The 26495-nt window shown below is 31.9% G+C and overlaps 1 protein-coding gene across 1 annotated transcript in view; it reads right to left on the reverse strand.

The window, feature by feature from the left end:
• LOC117113173 (fibropellin-1-like) overlaps positions 1-20149 on the reverse strand; it is a gene marked incomplete at its 3' end in the record, with an annotated part of 57031 nt that extends 36882 nt beyond the window's left edge. Inside the window, exons 1-5 of the mRNA XM_033256451.1 lie at positions 20052-20149; positions 18418-18510; positions 7463-7570; positions 4802-4921; positions 1306-1368 (exon numbers count right to left, since the gene is read on the reverse strand). Coding sequence (XP_033112342.1) covers positions 1306-1368; positions 4802-4921; positions 7463-7520 — 241 coding nt within the window. The remainder of the gene's footprint in view (positions 1-1305; positions 1369-4801; positions 4922-7462; positions 7571-18417; positions 18511-20051) is intronic.
• Between the last annotated feature and the right edge of the window lie 6346 nt (positions 20150-26495).

Here is a 26495-nt window from a genome sequence, read left to right on the forward strand (position 1 = left end):
TTGTTTTAAAACTACATATATGCAGTTCTAATTTGTGATTAAAAAACATATACTGTGAGTATCGTAGCTGTATTCAATGTCAATAATAATGGGTTGGAAAAGCATTGAAATCCTGAACTAATAGGCCTACCAATAATAGATCAATAAAGCACAAGAATTCATAATGATGACTGTATTTTGCACTTCTTTATCGACATCCTGTACCGATATTATGAGTTTTTACCAATCACTTTTTATTTACTAGATATAAAAACAAACTGGAATAGACACCCAGACAGTGACATTGGTGAATACATAACCTCCTTGGTGGCAGTAGAAATAGTTGCTATTATGCAAATAAAACACAAAACAATTAAAGCATAATCATGAATCAGTAAAGAATAAAACAACAATACAGCGCCCAATCGCATGGCCGGACGCACTCTTAGTGAAAAAGTTTTCCTCCATTAGAGGAAAAGGAAGGGCGCCTTTTGCGTCTGGATATACTTAGCAACAGAAGGGCGCCCTGTACGTTGGGCACGAAGGAAACTTGCAAGGTTAAAAAGAAGGGCGCCGCCTACGTTGGGCACTACTTCCGCCTCATTATTACAATGCGATAACTCTATCTTGTATTTCTAGTATCTTTGTTTATATAGGAACACAGCCCAGCTTGAGATAAGACACCTAGTTTAGACTGGCAGGTGGATAAACCTAGTCTGAACTAGGCCATACACAACCAGGCTCTCTTGCATGACAGTTCCCTAGGAAACAGTGATGGCTTCAGGAATTTGCCAACATGGTTAATCTTCTTTAAAAATATATAAAATGGAAAGTATTTAAAAGTCCCCTTATACAATGTACTATTTCTATGGACAAAATCCAGCATTTATATAGTCATAATGCCAAATAATATACAATTTACAGTTTAAGTCTATTACATTCGAGTCCTTTAAATAATCTTTACTGTAATAATTTTGGCTTTTTACTTATATTGTGTAAGTATTTTACTGTATATTTTATATTTCCATCCTGTAAATGGTGTTTACTGCATTGCAGAGCAACTCGACTACAACTTGTAACGGATACACACGAACACTAACACCTTAACCCTTCTCTAAATGTGAGGGTTATTCGAGTAGCTGAGCAACCAGACCCCAATTAAAAACTGATGCTAGCCGGGTTTGAATAAGGGTCTGCACCACAAAAAGCAGGAAATTTCCTCTCAACCGAACTCTGCGTAATTTTAAATTTCACACTATATAAGCTCCTTTATACTAAATAACATCTTGAAGGAGGCAGCTAAGCTAATGTTAAAATGCAACTTACAGATTTCGCAGTTGTCACCAGTATAGCAGTCTGGGCAGGTTCCATTGTTACTCACATCAAAAGCTTTCAATAGCAGAAGACAAAAATGAGAAATTTATTACAAAATAAAAAGGTAAAATATTTATATACATATCATCTTTGCAAAGATGTTTTAGCACTTATTTTGCTACTCTGCAATCTCTTGTTATACCACCATAACAATGTACAACCATGCTACATTCCCCATACATTCTCTTACATGACCAACCCACTGTTTACGGTCACACTGTTCCCCAAATTTACACTAGTAAATACATTATACACTGCCACCCCCATTGAGTGTGGGTGTTTTACAACACCCAAAATTCAGGTCTTACTGAACAAATATATGCAAAATAAATATCTGTGAGTCATTTTGTTGTTAAATTTTTCCCCATTAAAATGGTAGGATTTTTATAAATATTTTTTGGGCTTTTTCCGCTTTACTGATAAACTGTGTTTACTTTTGTGTGTACGCAAACAGACACAAACAATTAATGCTAATTACAGGGTAATAACGTGGAAATAGTATGAATTGAACATTTTAATTGTTCAATGTTTATCTTTAATCTTATGTCAAAAAAAAAAAAGTTAAAAAAGTAAGAAATCCAGATAGTGAAATTTTACGGTTTTGTGAAGTAGTCCACTTCAAACGCGCTCTTCTCAAACCGTATTTGGTAGAAATTGAAGTTTGTGTTTCTTTGTGGTGTTGGTGATGAAGTGAGGCCGTGAATCACTCCTATAGTTATAGGACACAGCTTGCGTTTGATTCTGAAATATATACCATTTTCGACGATAATGTAATATATTCTGATTTATATAGCGTTTTACACCAGAAAGCGCTCAGGGTGTGGACTTGCTTGTTCTGTAACTTCCATCTCCCCTGTCATTTAACTTTTTAGTGTTCTATTTTTTTCTCTATAGAGTGGTGTCTGATAAATTAAAGGGAACTAGAAGTTGTTTTTTTTACTAGAGGAGATTTTTCATATGCATTAATTTACCTTGATTTATCTTGATACTTCAAGACGAGAGACCTATGCTCGTTTGTCCCTCTTGATACATCCGAGTATCTTCCTCAGATATATACAGGCTGTACTTCAGTCGGTGGCCAGCCAGGTTCCTTTTTCCAGACCCGACTTAAAGGCATTTACTGTCTTTGCAGACACAACATAATTTGGAAGCGTGTTCCAATCATTCACTACTTTAACTGTGTAGGAATTCTTTCTAACAATGGTATTTGATGATCTACTTTTATAAAGTTTATAATCATGTCCTCTAGTTTTACTCTGAGGTGGGCATTCAAAAATATTACTTGAATCAATGGTACTGTATGTTTGAACAAGCTCTCTTTCTTCTATAAGATATTGTAGGTAAGTTTAGCTCTTTTAATCTATCTACATATCCCTTCCTTCACTTATTAATCTAGTAGATCTCTGTTATACTTTTTCTAACAAATCACTATCTTTTTTGTATAAGGGAGACCAAGCGCTTCCCCCATACTCAAGGGAAGGTCTTACTATAGACTTATAACCATTACTATCGAGGTACTTAATGACCTAATAATTAAACCAAGCATCCTATTGGCTGATAGGGCAACATTTACAGCATGTACAGAAAAATCCAATTGATAATAGTGTCAACTTTTAATTAGACTATCCCTGGGCCTGTCACAGGGTTTACAATATAAATTTGCACTCGTCTGGTCTATAAATACCAGATATATTAAAATACGCTAAGCGCACAGCCATCATGATTAATTGAGTTGGAAGGCATGAGATGTCTGGAATTAAGACTAGTAAATATTTTCGAGTACAAATATGAACAGCAGCCATTAGGCCGACTTCAAAGAAAGCCTAGCCTATTTTGTATGCACATGTGGGAATGCAATCAACAGAAAAAGGGTAGTTAAATAGATATTTGAAGTTAATTGTTAAAGTAATTAAAACCCCATTCACTTTAAAATAATGGAGATAATGTGGGTATACAATCCAAATCTTGTAAAACTGGAGATAAACATTGAGGGCCAGGTTTAGGGGCCGATCAATTAATTATTTTTCATTTCAGTTATTATACAGTGCTCGTCCTTCGTTAATAGGTAAGCAATCTAATTTATTTTATTTATGAAATGGGATCATAGATTTTTTTAATTTTTTATACTGACAGATATTCATGTGGATTAAAAAAAACCAGAAATTTGACTCATATGGACACAGGGTGACCTCGAAAATCACAAAAAAATTGCATAGTTAAACTAAGTGGCTATTCTGAGTGCAGATAATCTGATGTCATAATTGTGTAATATGGTGGAATATAAGTTAGAATACCAAGTTTGACCTTGATAGCTACTACCAATAAAAGTATATAACCTCTAAAATTCTTAGTTTGGAATTAAAATCATTATTATTATTATTATTATTATTATTATTGTTTTTAAAAAAATGACGGTCTTTAGTGTTTCTGAATACATTATTGAATTTTATTGTGTTTAAGTAAAACTCATTTTTTCATTGAGCACGTTTATATATTAATAAAGGGTATTAATGTCTGGGCCAGGTCTAGGTTTGATTTAGGAAAGCTATTATTATTATTACTATTATTATTATGATTATTATTATTATTATTATTATTATTATTATTATTTTTTATTATTATTATTGAGGGCCAGGTTTAGGGGCCGATCAATTAATTATTTTTCATTTCAGTTATTATACAGTGCTCGTCCTTCGTTGATAGGTAAGCAATCTAATTTATTTTGCAATACATGAAATGAGGATGTGCCAGGCTGCAAAATATTAGGCCTAGAAATCCATTGCCGCATTTCAAAATTTTGCACAAAATTGTAGACTTTGATATACAACACAAGTATTTACAATTCTACGCATTTTATTTCTCTAGAGGTTTTTATGTGCAACTTTTCGTGCAACTTTAATTATTTTTTGTACACTCCGCAAAAATAATACAATTGAAATTAGTATTAGAATTAAGATCTGCGAACAGGTACAAACGTAGGATACAATTGCCCAGATGTACTTACTGATTATGGATAGGACTTGATATGCATATCAGCGGGTGTCAACAAAAAATTTACAGCCATGTTTACAGCATGGACGCGAAAATGGTACGCGGTGAACACCCTACGCGCTGCTATTTATAAGATCTTTGGTAACACTGCCTCCAGTAGCGTCACGCTTCTAAAGGGGTAAAATCGTACATAATGGCCTACAAAAAAATTGCCAAAAAGCTATTTTAAAGTTACTCTATTAATAATGGCCTATCAAAAATTCCATTTAGAAAAAAAAAATCATCTTTCTAGTTCCATTTTAAACTGAATTCACAGCGCTATAGTTCCATCACCAAAACAGCGGTTTAGTAAACACTATATTGCTTTTGGTATATTTTACAGTAAAAATGCTGAATAAATTTAAAGAAATTTATTTGAGAGAATATCATAAAGCAGAGGAAATTCTTCATTGTATACCTTCGCAATTAGTTCCGAAAAAGCCGTTAGTGCAAAGACAAACATACTCTCCCACATTTGATGAACTTAAGAAACAGATTCCTCCATTAAGACATGGGTTTGGTGAACACTGATTGACAACTGCAATAAATAAAACAATTAAAAAGGCTATTAACACTGTCTCTTTAAATAATGAATTACAAAGAAAAAAGTGAAAATTCATTTTTCTTCAATTTCAGATACTAGTACTTGATCGGACAGGAATTTGTTATGTATTTATATTTAAAATCATGGAATGATATCTTAATAACTGTGCGTTGACGTAATATAAAACATTCAGAAGCGAGATGTTTAATGATGCAAGTGTTTTTGTGATTTTCGAGGTCACCCTGTGTCCATATGAGTGAATGTATACATATTATATTACAGATATATTATATATGGGTAGTCGTCTCTAGTCACAAGCAAGCACAGGCTGATCAAATGAATTAAAATGGAATGGCATCCATTCAAAGTTGGGACCAGCCCTATAAAAGTGAAAAAGCCTATGTTTCCCTTAACAGTTCGTCATGTGGACAGTTAAAATCTTTTCTTAAATTTACACCAGTTAATCAGATATATTAGATCTACTTATACACCAAATTTCAGCTTCGGTACTCAGCTTCTTCATGGTTAGATACTATGTTGAAAACTACACATATTTTAACGTAATCGGAAATAACAAAAGTTTTTAAGAGTTGGGTCATTCCATGAAATGGGATCATAGATTTTTTTAATTTTTTATACTGACAGATATTAATGTGGATTAAAAAAAACCTGAAATTTGACTCATATGGACTCCTAATATTTAGTGTCAATCTATGGTGGGGTGTACATGTGATGACCAATTAAAGTGATTTAAGGTCAAACAGTCTACACCGAATATTTTAAAAATCGGTCAGTTGATGTGAATGAAACTTACGGGAAAGTTGGTCTGAGGACCATCTAAAGGAAAATATGCTGGCAACGAATCAGTCAAGGGTGTAAATTTGAGTCATTTCAATTTTTCAGGACCCAGACCTAAATATCTCTTTAAAAAAAATCAATGGGTATAAATGGGTATGAATTAAAACCTTGCATAACAGTTTGTCAAGGTCGAGAAAAGAAATGATTAAATTTTTGTGACAATCAGGAGTAGGGTGTAGATCTGAGGACCATTGAAAAAAAAACCGTCCCAGACCGCATATTTCAAAAACTGATCAAATGGTAGGAATGAAACGTTCGGAAAAAGTTTAACTGAGTTTACAAGGAAGATAGTATTATGTGTTGGTGACGAATCAGTAAAGGGTGTAAATTGGAGGGTCATTTAAATTTTTGAGACCCCAGACGTAAATACCTATAAAAAGTTTTCAATGGGTGTAAATGAAACTTTCTATAATAGTTTGTAAATGTCCAGGAAAGAAATGACTGAATTATTGTGATGATCCAGCGTAGGGTGTGAATATGAGGACAAAGGAAAACGTGCCGACCAGATATTTAAAAAATGGGTCAACTGATCCGAATGAAACTTTCGGGAAAGTTTAACCCAAGTTACAAGGAAGATAGTATTATGTGTAGGGGACGATCCAGGTTAGGGTGTAAATTTGAAGGTCATTTAAATTGCAAACATTTTAGCATTTCATTTTTTATATGTTTTATATACCCTCAAAGTATTGTATTCTCATTGTAATTGTGTTGTTGTATTAATAAGTCTACCTAGAAATTGAATAAAGTAAATAAACATAAAATACCACAATTTTTAGTGTATTCTGTCAATGTGAGCTAATTGAGAGGCACAAGCAGGACAATATATAAAATACTTTAATATTCAAAATTAGACATAACAGGTTATGGTGAACCTAGCCTAAATTTCTAGAAAAATCTCAACATTAGGGACGATTATCCTTTCGAGCATTAGCAAACGATTGTTGAAATATTCTCAAGTTAATTTTCCAATCAATTTTGAATAGTTTACAGGCGATATTCATTATCAAAGTCAATCAGATTACAGTACTGTAGTATAATACCACTCCCTCTCCATTTCATCTTTCCCACTCTATGCATATATCTGTTTTGTTTGGCTAGATGACAATATGCACGTCGGCAAAAGATATGGAATCATTCTCTCTCGGCATAGAAAATGGAAAAGCCACTCATACAGTACGTCACATTGCAAAGCCTGCCTGCGAACAGGCGGTGGCAAGGACAATCTTCAAGCTGTAGTTGCAACAGTGTTGAGAAGTAGGTCAGCGTCGTAGTTTTTGCGGACGGACTTGAAGCATTATGAATATTAAAAATAATAAAAACCATATTTTTTTCTGCTTATTTTCACGGTTTTTCTTCCAAATACAAGTTCACCTCATTAATAACGATCGGTCGTTATTTTTAGACAAAGGTAATATGTATGCACTGTACAATAAAGCCGATAGAATGAGAGTGGATCTTAATGTACCGACGAAGCGAAAATTTTTGCTTAAATGAGAAGTTAGGTGTAGAGCCGAAATTTGGAATGGAACCTGAATTTTCGTGACACCGGCTTCATGGTTTATAATTTACAAAATTAGTGAAAATCTATGTACTATTATTGAAAATAAATGAGTTTACAAATGGATACTAAAATATGTAACCATAATTAATATTATTTAAAATGATACAATGACTCACCTTGTGAGGAAGCAGAACTTACAAGAAGCATCAAAGTCATCACATACAAAAAATTCATTTTGTATAGATCAAAACCGATTTTCTTAGCAACTCAATAACTGAAAAATTCTATAATATAAAGGTACATGTACATTGTTGAATTTTCTTTTGCCATTTCAATATACTTTTTATAGGATAAAGGAAAATAATAATATACGATACGATGTTAATAATAATAGATACCAGTACAAACTATTTTAAATAGTAACTATAACATATATAATATGCATGTGTTGATGAAGTTAAATTAAGTTTAAATTTAATGGAGTTAAATTTAAGTCATGAACCCAGTTGAAACTGTATATACAACATGATATATCGGAGTACTGACATAATATAACTTTTGTATATAAAACTGTAATAAAAAAAAAACACTAAATAAAAATAATACTAAAATGAAAATAAAGAGATTGGGCAGAATTAACGAAATTAATACATGAAAAATGGATGATTATACCAATAAAGGTGATTATTTATTATACACTATACATAGAGATCAATGATTTCTTGTAATTATATTCAAAGCTAAAAACGGTGAATTGGTTCAAAATGCAGCTTTTTCCAAAGTTTTGGACCAACAAAATACAACTTATTCCAAAGTTTTGGACCAACGTCAAAAACAGAAGAACCCCTTAGTCGGTGCAATGATCTGAAGAAAAAATATTTATTGAAGATCTAGTATTAAAAGTATGAATACTGTCATGTTTTTAATAGAGTGCTTAAAAGAGTTGGTAGAAAGTTAATGAATAATTTGTACATAAATAAAGCAATTTGTAATTTGTTTAAATCAATTTATGTTGAGGACATTACACTTATGGAAAAGTTCTTAGGAGTGTGACATGTAAGAAGCACCTGCGCATAATCAAAGAGCATGTGTTTGCATTTTAAAAAGTTCAAATTAATTTAAAGTAACAGCCCATGAAATGTTAACCTAAGAGAGAGATACGGGAAACCAAGGTGTTATGTAATGAAATAAGGATATTTGTTGGAAGTGTATACTTAAGTTTATTCATGATACCTATGTTTCTGGACACAATGGTGGATATTCTAGTAATACTATGTGGTTTCTTTTACTTTACAAATTTCAACATTGTCAATGTAAATGTCTTGGGAATATTTAAGTTTACAAGTTGTTTTGAGAATTATATTATACAGTTAGTTTTATCAATATTTATACTTTAATCAATTCAAGATTAATCTATATATTCCAATAAAGGTTTGTTTAAATGTCATGATTAGTGGTATTGAGTGCTTTTCATAAATCAAGAAAGACACCAATGGCTACATATTGTTGTTTATGAGCGTGAGTTATTTTATCATACATATCTAAAAAGCAGTTAGTAAAATTACATTTTCTAAATTCATATTGGAAGTCAGATTAAACATTATATTTATTTAAATAAAAAAATAATCTTTAGTAAATCTTTTGTAAGTTCTAAAATTTTAAAGCAAGTAAGGATACAGGTCGGTAATTACTGAAGTTGTGAGAATTGAACTTTTTATATTATTTGGATGACTTTTGCAATTTTAAGCTAATCTGGAAAATGCCAGTTTTGAAAAAACAATTAAAAATGTGACTCAACGGTTTGGAAATTAGTAAAGAAACATGCTTAAATATGTTATTGGAAAGACCATCTAGTCCAGAGCTTTTGCTAATTGTAAGACTTGAGATAATAACCTCCAGAACAGAGAAGTAAAATAGTAAAACATAACAATTTTATTAACATAAAAAATTCATTACAAAAACCAGAACAATTGAGAAAACACCAAGAAAAATGTTTACAAATTTTTTAAATACAAAATTCAATAAATCAATAAAAGGAGAGAACAAAACACCACTTAAACAGGTACAGGGAAAACAACAGAGCAAGAAAATACTGAAACACACCATGAATTTAAATACACAAATATATAATTTATATCCTCTCAACTGCACAAGTAACTTTACTAAATCTTTATGTAACTTTATTAAATCTTTATTAAATCAACTGTGCAAGTAACAACAATATTTAAATGGTAATACCATGGACTTATTAATAGGTCCATGGTAATACTTCAGTAACAAAAACAAAAATAAAAAAAACAATATGAATTACATACATTAACTGTCTCTCCGTAGCCATAGGACCAAAAGATATTTTAATAGCCCATTGCAATATATGACCAGAATTTGGAATGAGAGAAGGGCCTAAGAAGAAGGAAAGGGAAAGAAAGGGGAATGAAGGGGGGGAAAACAATTTTTTTTTTTTTTTTTTTTTTTTTTTTTTTTTTGATTTTTTTTTTTTTTTTTTTTAGATTTTATCAATTTTAGGTAATGTATCGTCATTAATAATATAGCTAGTTGGTGTTTTATACACCATTTTGCATGTCTCATCTGTTTACGTATTTGTTGTTGAAAAATATTTTTTAAATTTTAAGTGCCTGATGGTTTTAATGTCTGTTCCAAGTTTGTCTCTTGCCTTTTTTAATGTCTCTTTTTTTGAATTTGTAAAATTGTAACAATTCAGTCTTTAATACAGTACTGCAATTACAATTATTTTTGAATAAAATACCTTTATGAATGAATGAATGAATGAATGAAAGTTTACTTTATTTGAATTTGCTAATTTTTAGTTATTATTTTCTTTTTCAATTATACATTTTAATTTATAATACATTTTTTTTTTTTTTATCTTACTTAGTTTTAAGGAAGTAGTTATTCATACGTTATTAGTACAATAAGATAGCAAGACTGAAGGTTGATTAGTAAGAAATAATTTTTGCCCAAGCTCAGTGTTCGTATTTCGCCAATTTCAGTCTTAATTGTTCTTATTTCGTCATATTTTACACACTTTTCAAACATACAAAATTATTATTTTACTGCAGTATATTACTGTATTATAGGGTATTACCATGAATTGTATTCCTGTATAGTATTACATAGTCACTAGTAGTATTTCAATAGCAATTGTAGTTCTGGCTTTTAAATTCTATTGTTTCTATCCCATTATTAAACAAAGGTGGAAGATTTTTTTGATGGACAGTCAAATATTACCATGCTAAAGTTATAACATTTTTATTACAGTACCTACTATTACTATGTAAGTAACAGATTGCTGTTTATATGTAAGTTTGTTTAATCATTATATCTCCCTGTTTTCAATATTAGAATTATATTAGAATTAATTTGATAACAAAAATAAATACTGTAGTAACTAAAAATGAGCAAATGCAAATAAAGTAAACTTCATGTTTGTTGTTATTTGATAATAACAAAAATAAATAGTAACTAAAAATGAGCAAATGTAAATAAAGTAAATTTAATGGCTTAATGTATATCTCATATTTGTTTGTTGTTACTTGAATATTACCATTTAAATATTGTTGTTATCTGTGCAGTTGATTTAATAAAGATTTAATAAAAGAGATGATATAAATCTTGATGTACTCCTTGTATTTAAATTTGTGTTTTATAAAAGGGGGTGGGGAATGTCCAGGGGAAATTGTTCTAGGGGGAACAGTCTGGGGGAAATGTGACGGGGGAAAATGTCCAGGAAAAGTACATTTAACTTTTTTTTCTCTCAAACAATTTGTACTCCCGGCAGGTGGTGCTGGTGTTAGGACACGCAGATTCATCATGGTTAAAGTCGAAGGTTATGTTATTTTTATTTATATTTTAATGGGAACAGGACAATTTTATAATAATAATATTAATAATAATATTTATTCGGCAAAGTAAAAAGTATACATACAATATTCTTGCCAGGAGTAAGTAATAGGCATTAAGCCCAAACAGTAAACTGCTCTTCCTCCATCATAAAAAACAAATACAATGACAATACAATATAAATATAAATATATACAAAAAGTAATTCAAAATAAATTGATTTAACTATAACAAAATGAAAAACAGAGATAATTAATCAGGCCCGTAGCCAGGGGGGGTTTTTATGGTTCGGGCGGACCCCCTTTTCTAGCAAACAACCCTGTTTTCTAGCGAACCCCCTCAAATTTTTGAATGAGTCCCACTCCGACAGAATGTCTGTTTTTAACTTACCCAGCATTAAATCAAAATTTAGCACCTAATTCATTATTTGGTCACCCGTTTTTAAATTGTAGCCTGCGATACATACGTTCATAGAATATCTCAGCTTCAGAAGTTCGGAGATTTAAATTGAACGCAAATCCGGCAAACCATGACTTTACGGTAGCTCACATAAAAATGGCAAACATCGATAAAAACTTTCACTGGCCTTTGGCTGAATGTTTGTAAGAAATGTACCAACTGGTAACGAAACCGGTCTCCGTCTACCTAGAGTAAATTGCGCCACCAAACGAAGATAAATTTTTGCGACTTAATCCAACAAATGCAGCTGAAGTTTTGCGACTTAATTATTGTGGATTGTGTGGTTAGTAAATTCTATAGCCATACTGTCCATAGCGCACACTAAACTATTTGCTGATGGAGCATTTTTGGGAAATTGACTCTACTTTTTTCCATCCCAAACAACATATTATTAATAAATCAACATGGTCCATCTCAGTCATCAAAGCGAGTCACAAAATTAGGAAGATTGTTTTCAACAGCAGACACACACAACAGAACGGAGTGCGTCAAAATCTAAAAAATACGTACTGGCATTTTGTAATACACATTCCGTCGTTGTACAGTATGACACGTTTCATTAACATAACACACTGAGGATCGCCAACGAATTGGGTGGGTATTCACACTTTTACGATATGGCGAACTATTTTGATTAAAATGTTAAAGTGATTATATAAGAATTAGATGAGTCACTGTCAATAAAACAATTCGCGGAAGAGGAGAATTCAAAATATCGGTACTGTTAATATGGGACTAATCAGATGACTGACGCCGTTCTCCATCGACAATTGATTTTATGTGCATTATTTATCTACAATTCTTATCTACAGTATATATACTAGAGAATATTTACACTCACAATTTAAAAAAAAAAGTTACCAACAACGACATCTAAATAGCTGTGGGAAAAACAAATTATCAGCCTGCTGCTCTCTGCCTGAATAGTGATCGTAACCGAACAATAATGATGCAGCAACACGCTTGGTCAACTTGTAAAAATTTAGAGCTTTCTGCTGTTTGCCCATAAAACAAATTTTGGAGTGTTATACAGTACAATTTCAAAACAATGTCATCGTAAAGAAACAGTTATAGTATTGAAAACAAACAACTTGAAACAAAATCGGTGTACGAATGTAAATAAATATTTACAATGAATTTTAATGGTCAACTTGTTGTCAAATTTTACGACCAATTTTTGCATACATTTGTGAGTGACGGTGTGTAATAAACATGCAAAACAAACATTAGCGGTTAGCTGTATAATATCTTTGAATATCATTTTAGACTGATTCATTCATATGCTTGGTCATCTTGTAATCATTTAGAATTCAACAGTTTTTAATAATAGGGTCCGTATCTCTACACTTTTAGACGTAGTATCAAATTATAGTTGCCATAGACCCGGTTTCATACACATTCGCTTAAGTAAATTTCAAAGGAAACTGTTTTCCCAATTTTTCTTATTGTTAAATACTCCTATGCAATACCGTAGTCCCCTGGTTGAAATTGACAGATCAGTTAGACACTCTGAAAAGATCTTTTATATAATAAGGCCATAGGCCTAATGTGTGTGAAGTACTGACTTTGTTAATATCGAATGGGTGAAATTGCGCACTAACTTCAAACTCTTAGCCTAACATACAATGCCAGAGGAAAAGATATCACGTTTTAGTCACCAAAAAGGATTTTCCACGGACGCACAGAGTAGGCCTTTGAATAGTATGTCCCAAAGCGAACGAGTTTCTGATCTCAAAAATCCAGACACTTCGTTAAGGCTTATACAGTACAAAATACTGTACAGTACATAATTCATTGAAAAAGCTTTAAAATGAAGGACTTTTAAATGAAGTTTATGTATATATACTAATATTTTGCGAATCTTGGGTTCTTAAAAGTAATCTTGGGATTTTTTAGACCCAATCTTGAATTTTTATTTTTCCTAGTGGCCACGCTGCATTTAGAGACAGAATTACCCCGACGACATCAAACTAGTGTAGGCCTAGGCTTAAGTACAGTAGGACGTAGGCCTGGCTTTTGTTGTAAAAGTTGAAGTGCATGTACAGGATGCGCCATAGGCCTATATTTAAAAAAAATAATACATTTGTTCATTATTATTGGTTGGCTAGGACCTAAGCAGGCAGGCCAGCTTTGCCGTCGAAAGTGCACATGTTTACAAACGCCATTGATTGGAATGAAAATAGACACGCTGAATTTCGTTTGTTTTATCATAGTATTTATCGAACATTTATCTATATAAAAACAAGATTAATATTGTAGAAATTGTATTTCTAAAGATTCATATATAATTCATATTTCATTTAGTAGACAATAAATATTCAGTAAGATACTAAAAACGATTATTAATTCTGAAATGTGCATAAAATCTCAGCTATTATTAATCAGTATGTATTAGGTTAAAGTCTTAAAACAATTTCGAATTAGGCCTAGTAAACAAATAATTGTAATTAAAGTTTAGGTTCCCATGATGTCAGATGACGTATTCAATATGATGCTATATTTTGGAATCTGACTTAATTTAACGATGGCCCTGTCAGTTGTAGTAATGACAATACTTGTGATTTTTTAGCCATGTAGTAAAAATAGTACTATTATTTTCAGTGTACAAGATGAGAGTCAAGAAGAAGTTCAGCTTCTACTTTATTTTGTAACAGGCAAGTTCATTGAAAGGCAAGTTAGTAAGGGATGGGTCAAGTTTGGTGTATTCGATGAACGTTCTTGGGAAGAAAGAGAATAAGTAATTGTCAGTGTTTGCTGTAAGGGAACAGAATTTCTTGAGATAAGCTGCTCGGGTAGAGCCAGAACAGTGATTTAAGTCGGCAGATGGTATGGAAACAAGTTTATTTATAATTTTATGAAGAAGAATGATTCGGAGCTGTCTGCAGCGGTTTTCAAGAGATGACCAGCCAAGGATGTTAAGTATGGAAATGACACTGCCGCACATGCGGTAGTCATTTCGCACAAATCTAGCAGCCCATCTGGATTTTTTTAAACTTGAGAGCTATCTTGTTTTGGTAGGATCCCAGACTGTAGCGTAATATGCAAGTTTTGTCCTAATAAGGTTAAATTATATGTATTTTAAAAATTGTATACAAATAAATAATATAAAATATTAAAAAGAACAACAATGGTAAAAACACAAGCTAAAGGAAGTCTATATAGTAGGCCTTGGCCTACATCAAATCATATATCACACTTTCTACATTTCTAATGTATGTATTAATTATGTATGTATAATTTATGTATGTATAATTTATGTATGTATAATGTATGTATGTATAATGTATGTATTATTTTCTACATTTCTAATGTATGTATTAATATCTAATGTATGTACTGTTTAGTATGTTTTTTTATTATTTTAATCCTGTGACCGCAATGTAAATAACTTCGTGGCTATTGTTACACCAGTCATAAATCAATTCTACCTGTGGGTTATTTTTATGTTTATGTGTCATGTCATAAAAGAAATGCATTGAAGATGATATAGGTCATTGTCAAGTATAAATTATTGTATTAAGTTTGGAAATCCAAACTAGTCGTAACTTGTTTTGTATTTTTTTATAGTAAATATTTCTTGTTTAAGATTGCAACCAGTATTCCCTTTTGAAATGCCTTGGGTATGATACCATATTTAATACAAACATTGAAGGTACTAAAATCATAAGTGAGGTAAACAGTCTTATTTTCTATGTTATTATTACCTGATAAATTTGACATATTTTGGTTTAATATTTTAATAGATGTTTCGGGTAAGCGATAAATAACACCTAGGATATTATGTTTTAAGTTCGGATGATATTTCAGTAAATACTGATTCAGATTAATTTGAAATACACCTAGAAAGATCATTTCAATCGGAGTGATGAAATTGTCCATTTAAGTAAATTGCGACTCCAAAATCCGATCTCGTTGACTTTGAGAAGTGAAGCATATTATATCCAGCGATGTTGTAGAAAGAAAACATTAGTTTATTGGAATTTTTTTAAAGCGTTTCTAAAAAAAAAAAAAAATGAGCTGAAAATATAGGTTAATACTACTAAGTTAATCAGTGACTTGGTCAAAATATTAAACTAAATTTCTAGCATTGTGATAAGTTGAAAGACGAATCTTTCATACCGCATTTATAATTGCACAAGTCATTATAATCAGGCGAATATAGACATCTTTGTCATCTAGATTGAGGTTAAATGCATCAAAAACGAGGGATTACAATTTATGAAAATCGATAAATAGTAGCCATAGTATTCATCAATATAAACCAAAAATAATTGTTTCTGATACTATACTATTATGAATTTTGGGAAAACGCCGAACGTTTTACAATTGTGTAATAAATGATAATCCAATTCAGCTTTTATGAAGCATAGGGATATCTTCTCATACTTTCTAAGCAAACAAATTGGCAGGCCTTGGAACCAAACGGACGAAAATTGATGAGAAATACAACACATTTTAAGAAAAGAACTAAGGATTTAATTGTAAACGTGTTTAGAGTGTTCTCTCTCACCCATCATCAGTACAAACGGAAAGGCAAATAACCGGAAAGAAAATCTTATTCTTAATTAAGGGTATTTATACAAAGAAATGAATGAATATTAATTAGTGAATACAAACTATACTATTAACGTTCGCATTTTTTTTATTGTTTGAAGTCAAGGACAGCTCCGTTGGAGGACATCCGTTTACCAGCCCACTACGAAACGTAGTTTGGTTCCTTTGGAAAACAAGTTCAATACTTCATGTTTCCATTTATTTTTTCTTCTAAATCTGTTGATGTTAGATCATCAATTTATTTAATTTTAATGATATAATAGTTCTCTACCTTAACTTGAGAACGATGTCGAATTTGGTGTTAAGAAAAGGGAAGGGACTAAAATATGTCTTGGCTTTCCGTCAAAACTGCTACCATCACAGTAGGCGCGTCCTGTTACAGGTGGTGTACTTACAGTAGTAGACCATTTAAACTTTTCAAGAATGTTGTATATGAATAATTTACAGTTATCATTTTGACATGGCTTACTCCTACAATACGAATATTATTGCGTCTTATTCATGTCGATTTGCAATATATTTAGGCACAATTCCATGAACTTTACAGTCTCTTGTAGTTTATCAATGGTTCGTTTATTCAACTAATCTTTTATCTCCAGTTCGTTTATTTGAGCTGAGTTGAATATGTCTGCGATTGACTCTCTAACATCCTCTTTGCCATTGATACAGATTATAAAAACGATTTAACAAATTTTCTAAACGATTGGGTGTCGTCTAAATCCTCAGATACATTTTTTGTTTTGCCCATAAAAATGATGAGGGATTTAAATTATCAAGGGCTCAACAGTCCAGAGCCAAGTAGCAAATGGTGAGATGACTGAATATGGGCTACAGCCTAGGAAATATGTTGCCTATCTTGGGGTAGGGGGAGGGGGAAAATTATATTATTATTATTATTAAAATACCTATCCAAATAATGTTATTTTGATTGCCAATCCCTAATATTGTGGTCTGAAAGCTCAATTTAGGCCTTACTCAGCCATAAAAACTCTCCCTGCTAACCCTTACCAGAGACCCTGACCAGAACTCTAATTAGACCCATTTGTTTGGAGCCCTCCTTGATGTACCGTATGGTTCCTGTTCAGCATGTCATCTACATAATTGATGCACTAGAAATGCAGGGACAAAGTGCTCTTTTTACAGAATATCTCCACCGGACACCGAAAAAATTACCAATTTATTCACCTGCATGTAAAAGGTTATGTATATTTAATACTAATAGTAATACTTATGATAATGATTCAATACTATTGTTAACATATTTAATGTTGGCTTTTCTTATTTTTTCATTCCTTTTATGTTTCTTGTTTAACTGTTTATTGTATATGCTTGTAAGGTCACTGTGTTGCCCTCTTGGATTGATGTCAGTCTGTTTTCACACCGAAATAAATAAATAACAAATAAATAAATATGTCAAATAAAGTTATTGGGTTTAAGAATGAATGTGTGTTTAGTGATTAGAATCATGAGGTGTTATAATCAGGGAAGAGTGAAATTTAACTGTTCCCTGGTTATAATTCACAGTGATTTTTTTTTTAAATTATTATTTATTAGAATTTTGCAATATTTTTTTTTCTATGAACAGTCAAAAGAAGATTCAATGTAAAACTTAAAAATTAATAGAATGTTGGAATGAAACTAAGGTCATTTCTTTAAAGTTGGTTTAGGATATACATGAGGGTTTGGGGGTTGAAACCAGAAGTTGCTGACATAGAAAATACACCATTTTTGCATTGAGAGTTTATATTGAAGGGGTTGAGTTCAGATAAAAATATTTTTACCATATATGGGCAAGATACATATCTTCCAGTTGTGTAAGTTTCATTTCCAATGCTAACTATCTACGTAGTTTTTTTCACCCCTCAAATTTAGGGTATGGGAGTCAATTTTTGAGCTGCGGCCATTCTTGGATTGTCATAAATCTGTGATTTGATGTTTGATTGGAATAATCTTGCATTTGGCTATAGTCTATAGTATATATCTATAACTAATTGCCATTAAAATATTTGGTCTCGGCAAATAGTTGCTCATAACCTTTTAATTCCTATTCAGAGCTTGATTCTGATGCCAGAATCAGAAAGTATGGGCAGAACTCAGCCAGAGTAGCAATTTTCAGCATTCTATTACGTCCAGTATCTATACAGGCCTATTCATTTTATTTTTCTTTGTATTTTAAGTCTAAATGGTTTTGTGTAAAATACCAATGATAAATATCATTAATCAATCAATCAAAATATAAACAAAACAAAAGACTTACCAAGTAAACTTTCAGAATGTAATCGACTTCTGACAAACCGTATTGAAATAGGTGTAATAATGTATTGGTATTGAGTCAGCTACATCACCAACCCTGTACAACAATGTGTAAACACATGATTATCAAAGGGCCATTATATTGACAACAATTACTGGTTAAGAAGAATAACATAATAATTGTGAGTACCCAATAGACCCAGTCTACCAATACTGCCATGATTCGGAAAAAACGCATTATATCCCTTTTTGAAATTTTTGAGATTTTTGGCTAAGGGGCATCCTATGGATGTAATCTATCATGATAATTTATCATATACCCCAAAAAGTGTTCAGGAATATGAAATTAATATTAGAGTTACGCATTATATTCATCCACCAAAAGCAAAAAAATCTGGAAGAGTGCATTATATCCACTAGGCATTGAAAAGTAAGCCATCAACCAATCACAGAAGACAATGGTGCATATTTAATTAGTTTCCTAGCTGGTAGAAGGGCATAATACCCGGAGTTTGTTTTTGATCAGAGTACAATTATTAAAAAAAGAATGCATTGCAATATGACCATGACCAAATTGTGGTCAGAATATAAATGTTAGTCTGTAATATTATTAACTATTATTAACTAACAGCATTCAACAAGCAACATAAAGCATACATGTCAAACCTAAATAGGCTATTTGCTTGGAATTTAGATGCATTATATGTGCTAAATTTACATTTAAAATAGTTAACAATATTTAAATGAGAGCGCTTCCGTATAATTTAAGGAAATACAAATTTATATGGCCTGAAGTTGTGTGTTTAGAAAAGGTAGGTATATATGTTTTTTTTTTACGTTATTTAGACATATAATGGAATTTAAACCCTTAAAATCCTGATGAAAATTCACTTTAACTTGTTATTTTTCATTATACCCGACGTCTAAAGCATGCTTTCTACTGGTAAAACTGGATATAATGCCTACCATCAGATTTTTCATGCTTCATTGACTGTTATTTTAATTTGGAAAAGCGCATTATGTCCACTTTGACTGGGTTTTAGAAAAAAATAATCAAAAGGTACTTTAGTATTTTTTTCTGTTGTCAATAAAAGTAAGAACCCCACTTCCTCCTTTCATTTCTATTCTTCTCTCTTATTTTTTAAGAGGAAAGGGGTTGGGAAGGGAGGCTCCTCTGGACCTGTCCCTGCTTATGTTAATTTTAATACATAACTTCATTCTAGTTCTAGTTTACTGCATCTAAACTGGTTTTTTTTTCTTTCTTGGAACAGCTACACCCCTCAGATATATCATTCCTACCGTGGACAGCTTGACATGTATTTATTGTTGTAAGAAACATTACAGATATTTGGTTGTAAAAATACTTCCCTAATGTTGCAGAAAACACATTTCTGGGTATCTAGGGAAATATTTTCTAGAGGTGAAAGCCTACGTAGCTTTAAGGAGGAAAGAATTCTAATATAAAAATTTTATGCTTGCAAATTTGTACAAAATTGGAATTCCCTGCTACCAGAATTCATTCTAAACTGAAAAAAAAAATGTGTGTGTTGTAATAATATACAGTTAAACGAAATACTGAAGAGCTTGCTAGATTATTTATTTCAAGTTTATGCTGATAGCACTTTACGTTAGATTTACCTTGAATGGTATAGTTATACGCTTTGTGTATGTACTTCTTCTTTATCCATTAGAGCAGAAATCACCAACTATAGTTGAACAGAGAAGATGTATTGATAGTTAGACTATTCAGAGTCATTCAGTAATATAAATTCATTAAACCCACTCTTCTATAAGGCACGAATGAGAGCAGTCATTCATGCAGACATGCATCACAAGCTTGTGGGGGTTTCGGTCAGATAGATAATAATAATAGTAAGAACATGCAGATATAAATTTTTGCAGAAGACTGTTCTCCGCTTCTGTAAATATGGGACTCGTGCCAATGATTTTACCTAAGACTCATGCGACTCCCGCAGAAGACTCATCTATAACCACTGAGAGAGTGAGATGAGCAGGTCGATTAGATGGATGTTATAATTATAAGATGACTTATGTTTTTATCAGCTTTACAATATTATAGTTTACACTGTGACTTGCTATTATATGCCTTTACTTCAACTGTTTTTACAGCATGCATGCAAGTTAATAATCATTGTAGATTTCAGTAATCACTGTGCTTAAAGTTTGCCTCTTTTAAAATGATTTAACACAAAAAATAATTAGCTTTATGGAAATTCAAATGTAAAATTTGTAGTAAAGTCTTAATACATTTTAATAGTGTTTTTTATCCTTTTAGTATTTATAGTCTAATATTTAAGTATTTTAAATTTATCTAAATTTCTAATAAGACCTACTTCTTTAAAAAATTATTATTTTCAATTAAATAGTTCCCTATTTAATTTACTCTAAATGTAAAATGTCATATTCATTAATGAATGTAGGTTAATAAGATCTTACTATTTTATCTTTTTATCTGTTCTGATTGAATTGTAGTAAAACCAGTATATTTCTATAATAATGAATACAAACTAATTACAACAGAATATTTTATTGAAAAGGTTATTCATTCATTTAACAAAATTAAATACTCCATTACATAGAGTACACATAAAATATTTACATTACTTAATTTATGGTATTTTATGGTATTTGTCTAAATATTTAGTATTCTAAATTTAGTTAAATTATAGTAGAAATCAGTGTTGTGTATACTGCAGGAAAAAAAATATGCCAGCGGCAACTGTTTGGTTTCCCAACTAGTCTACCAGAAATACGGATTTCATTGGACAAAATTGCAACAAATCATTTGATGATCTAAATATAAACTTAATTATGTGTAAAACAACATACTAAAAGTTTATCAAAATACCAACATAAAGGTGTTTTTTTTATTATCAATTCAGCACTATTTGAAAGTAAACTTTTATTACACGATACGTAATGTGATTTTCAAAATTTTCTTTATTATGATTGGTCAACAGTTAGGTCATATCAGTTTGACACCGGTAGAGAGAGAGAGAGACCAGCGTGCATAGTTGCCAGATTTAGCAGAATTCTGCTTTTTAGCAGAATTTTGACCGTTTTAGCATTTAGCATTATTCTTAGCAGAAATCGACCTATTCTAGAAGAATTACCAATATAATTGTTATTCCTCTCCCCTGTAAAAATAAACCGTCCGAAATCCCAACTTTCCTTCAATTAAAACATAGTATGTAAAATAATTCAAAGTCCGCCTCATGTACTATTTGGGCCCGATGAGGTACTGGTCTGGTCTACTGGAGCTCGTGCTTCGTAAAGGTCATCCCAAACATAGAAAAAGCCTTTTTAACCATACCTGTCGTTAGCCATATTAGCCTAGGTCAACACTAACTCCAGCTATATAAAATTGATTATAAGATTGAAAATTGAAAAATATTAATATTATTGTAGTGACACTGTGTCCATGTTTTAATTATCGTTGTTTATTCGTTAAAGATGTATTGTCCCATGCTAAATACCAAACAAATCATAAAAATATTTTTTGAAATTAACTTGCCCATTTTGAAATAAGATAAAAGTTATCAACTTAAACATAGAAATTAGTGTATTTAAAAAATGTCTACCCACCAGTTTACAGCGAAAAATGATAGAAACACTTCCAGTCACTGGAAGTGTTATTTTTATTACAATTTTTGGGTTTAAAAATCAGGGTACACATTTTTTTTAATTCAATAATTTTTATGCATAAGTTAATAATTTGTATGCTATTGCAATATGAGCAAGTTTATTTCAAAATTATTTTTATTAGTTTTTGACATTAGCAAGGGACAATACATCTTTAACGTTATTATATATATTATTTATATTTAAATTTAATGTATTGTTTAAGTATAAATTACTACGTCAGTGTTAAATTAATCTTATCTATTAAAATTGTATATTTAAATAAAATAGTAATAAGCATAACCGAGGCCTAGTCTAGGCCTAAACCTAGTGACAATGTGTGTCGTGTATAAAATAATGAGATTTGCTGGGCGAATTAGAGGAATATTACTACCGGTTTGCAGGAATTACAGAGCTATTGAAAATTAACTGGAATCATGCCAGAGCAGTTCCATGTATGTCCCAGACAAATGCAGTTCCATGTATGATGTTGCCTATCAGTTTAACCTCGGTATTCCTCTATTATAAACAAATATAAATAGATATAAAAACAAATGATAATGTATAATACAGCAGAACCAATCATTTGGGACACTCGTATTTAGGGGACACCCCTATTAAGGGAAAACTTTTCCGTGAAAAAATTAGTGGGACGGAGACACTTTCTGAGTGTGCCACTGTGGTCAAATAACCCATATTAAGGGGATACTATTTTTTTTTCATTGTATCACAACATCTACAGCACTCTAAAAATAGGAAAAATCATTCAACTTTACATTTTGACACCTTTTGAGCAATAAACTAGAATTTTCTCCCCTTTAATCCATGAGTGAATATCAGTATAGGTACTACATGTGTTTTTGACCCTTAACAATGGGGATTTCTTTTTCTTTGTTTTCTGTGTATTTCATACAGGATTCTAATCCATATCAAAACATATTACATATTGAAAAGTTGGTATAGGAAGACATCTTCGCCAAATTGCAGCTTGATAGTTGGCTCTACCAATGTGTTTGTATAGGGCATCTTGATTTGGGTGCACAGATTCTTCATTTGGATGACCACTTAATTTAAATAGGTTGAACCATGCTAATTTTTTTTTAGACAATATACAAATTTGTTTTTCTATCCTTTTGTATAAATCCGGAGTGACATTAAATGACTGACCTAGAGTTTGGAAAACATCAATCATTTCCTCGTTATTCATCATTTGTTTAGCTGTTCAAGTTTACCTTTTGTAGCAAAAGCACTTACTACAGAATCACATCCAGTAATACTATGTAGCCCAACAATAGCCTTTGCATATTTGATACCTACATGGTTAAAAATCTTGCCAATGTCTATGGTCCTTAGTGAACTACCTTTCCCTGTCTTGAAATATATATGACATTCTTCAGAAAATTCATCAAAGCAAGACACTGTTAATGTGAAAACATCAGTATCTGGACTTTTTACCACAACACTGGGGCTTGATTGAAAATGGATGGTTTTTAAACCAGTACTTTGAGCTAAACTTACCAGTTAATAACAAAACTTCAGCCAACATGCCAAAATCTGGTGGCAATTTAACCATCATTTGAATAGTGGCCATGGCATCAACAATCCATGTACACCCATAAGGAATTTGTTGCATAATTCCACTCTCACCAACAGTATCTTCGAGGTAGTGCAGTAGCTCCAGAATACAAAATGTTGGGTTTGAGGAGTTCTTGTCAATGAATTGCTTGTAGTAAAGTTGGAAAATGCATGACTATGTAAAATGTCATAAAAGGTTAATGATGGATAAGAATGCTGCAGATCAGAAATTAATTTTCTCAATTCTACACTCTCTTCTTCTTTTATGAAGTTAATGTAGGACTCCAAGCGAAGTTTCTGAAGAGCCTCACTTACAACAATCTTTATGTGCTCTAACACTACAGTTGTAATGATGACCATTCTTTATTCCAGAAATAGATCGAGTAGCAACCAAATCTGACTATCATTATATCCTCTTACCCTGAATCACTGAAACGTTTGCCAATACAAGTTAATAGTGTCCCAGTAGTATTAAATACACCAAGGTGTATAACAATTCGTTGCATATACTGTAAGTAGCACTTGTCCAACGTAACTGCCGTGCTTTGCAGTATATTGCCTGGTCCAATACTAAACCTATACATTGAAGTTTAAGTTTATCAGCAATTTCTAGGCTTCATTTTAAAATAGTAGCAACTGTTGCCATATCTGTGGGGCTAGCACCAATGACAGGGAGGTACCTCAAGATTGATAATGATGGAACATGATTACTAAGAGACATATTCAATCCAGTTTTATTTGGTTTCTTTTACTTCTTTATTTCTGTTTGTCTTGTAATTGTTTTTGTAATTTAAATTTTGTTATTATGTACTTCAGAAACGGCCTTGTGAAAAACACATTTAATTTGTGATCAAGTTTTCCGTTTTCAAATATAGTCATTATTATTATTATTATAGTCCATCCTGGTAGGTCAACACCAGAAGATTGAGGTTGAAGCTTGGTTAGATAATGCCATGTCTAGATTTATTGAAAATTCTTGACTGTGTAATACAAAATTCAGAGGTACATTAGTACCAAATGGATAAAGACCTTTTCTCTTACCTCCATGAAATATAGCAAGGTGAGTTAAAGGTAATGGTAGAGATCGACGTCGATTCTTTGCTTGCTTGCTTGTGAAGAGGATGTAAAGGTGCTGTGTTGGGCACATCTAAGTTCCTCTGAATGATGAACCATTTGTGTTGTGAGTTGTACCTTTCCCACTGGGAGTTTCTTCTCCAAAGTCGTTGTTATCGAAAACCACTATGGTAAAGACATCTTCACAAATTCCATTTAGAATCCATGCATCGCCCCTGTCAATCTGTTGTCCAGCAAGTGCAGTGTCATTAGTACAGCTGGAGGGGATACACAATGGCCAAGACCATTTAGTATACTAATCAACTTTGCAGACCCTGTAAAGTGCCTTACTGTCATAGCTAAAGCTAAATGCTTTGGCATTAGTTTCCGTCCTCTAGCCCCTATAAAGGTTATATCCTGAGCCACAGAAAGAATATTTAACTTGAGATATGTTGAACATTTACAAGACAATCAGTTGTGACATCAGTGCTTGCTCCTACTGTACATGCTAAAAAATTAAAAACAAAGTCAACAACAGTCAAATGCTCGGTATGTGGTGGCCAAGCCTTGACTTGTACATCAGTTGAAATGGCCTCTTTTAAAGTTAAGGCAGCATGGTATAAGGAATTAATTACTGGTGTAAATGATGGTCTTAATGGACCACTAAGATCTCCTTCACTGGATTCATCGGAAGAAATATTGTCATCCAAGCTGAGTTGGATACCATCCAATACATCTTCAGCAGATAATTCTACTGCATACACAATCTCACTCTGATTTCTTCTATTAGGCTAGAAGAAAACAATCTTTGGGTAAGCCCCCTTAATCCTTTTTTTCAACCTTGCTGCTCTGTATTCCATGGACACACCCTCAACCTCCTCAACAGTGTCATCCTCTTGCACATATCATTTCCAAACATATTAAATGCCTTTGCATATGGTGGCACAATGTACATCTCTCATGTTCCTTTGAGAATTTATTACTATTAGACTTTAAACATAGATATTTTTTATAACAAGTATTATGATAATGTGTTTCAATTGCTATGCAATGTACCCCCTGTTGTTAAGGCATCATCCCCTCTAAGCCTAGCTGAAATTTTAAGTTTGTGTCCAGCTTCATATGTGGCACATCTAACTAAATGAACAGGAATTCTCTTACCAGTTACTTTACATGTTTTTGTGGATGTTGAATTACATATAACACAGACTTCTGGAAGTACATGAGGGTTAACTGGATTGGTTTTGAACCTGCTCATTCCAGATCGGAGCAAGGCTTTTCTTGAGTATTAGAATTGGTACACTGTGACAACATGACTGCTTTGGATACTCGTCTTAGGTCATCATCTAAATAATATAATAACAACAATAACAATAATATTTATGAAGTGCACATATCCATTGCAGTAGTTCTCAAAACACTCATTTTTAACTGAAATGAAAGGAAAATAACAAAAATAGGACTATTCTATAGACCTACTGTAAATTAAATTTATTCAAAAGAGTCTTAAAACCATGTCTAGTCTGGCTAGGCTTGCCTGGTTTTTTTTAGGCCAAATAAAATTATTCCTACAATATTTACATCTCTATCACATTTTTGTAGTGTTATCTAGGCTCTGCTGTCCTGAACTTTAACTAGGCCTAGATCCCATGTTCTAAACTATAGGGAAAAAATTTTTTTTTTTTACAATTAATATTTCATAGAACATCAATAATACCTTGCTTTTCTTTTCTTTTTTTCACGTTTTTTTTTCTGCTCTTAGTATAGGCTAATTCTGTTATTAGTGAAATGCTGGTAGCAGTTTCTGTAAAA

The sequence above is a fragment of the Anneissia japonica genome, unplaced genomic scaffold (genome assembly GCF_011630105.1).
Source record: "Anneissia japonica isolate Jap-2015-1 unplaced genomic scaffold, ASM1163010v1 scaffold93_len1081246_cov171, whole genome shotgun sequence".
Lineage (NCBI taxonomy): Eukaryota > Metazoa > Echinodermata > Crinoidea > Comatulida > Comatulidae > Anneissia > Anneissia japonica.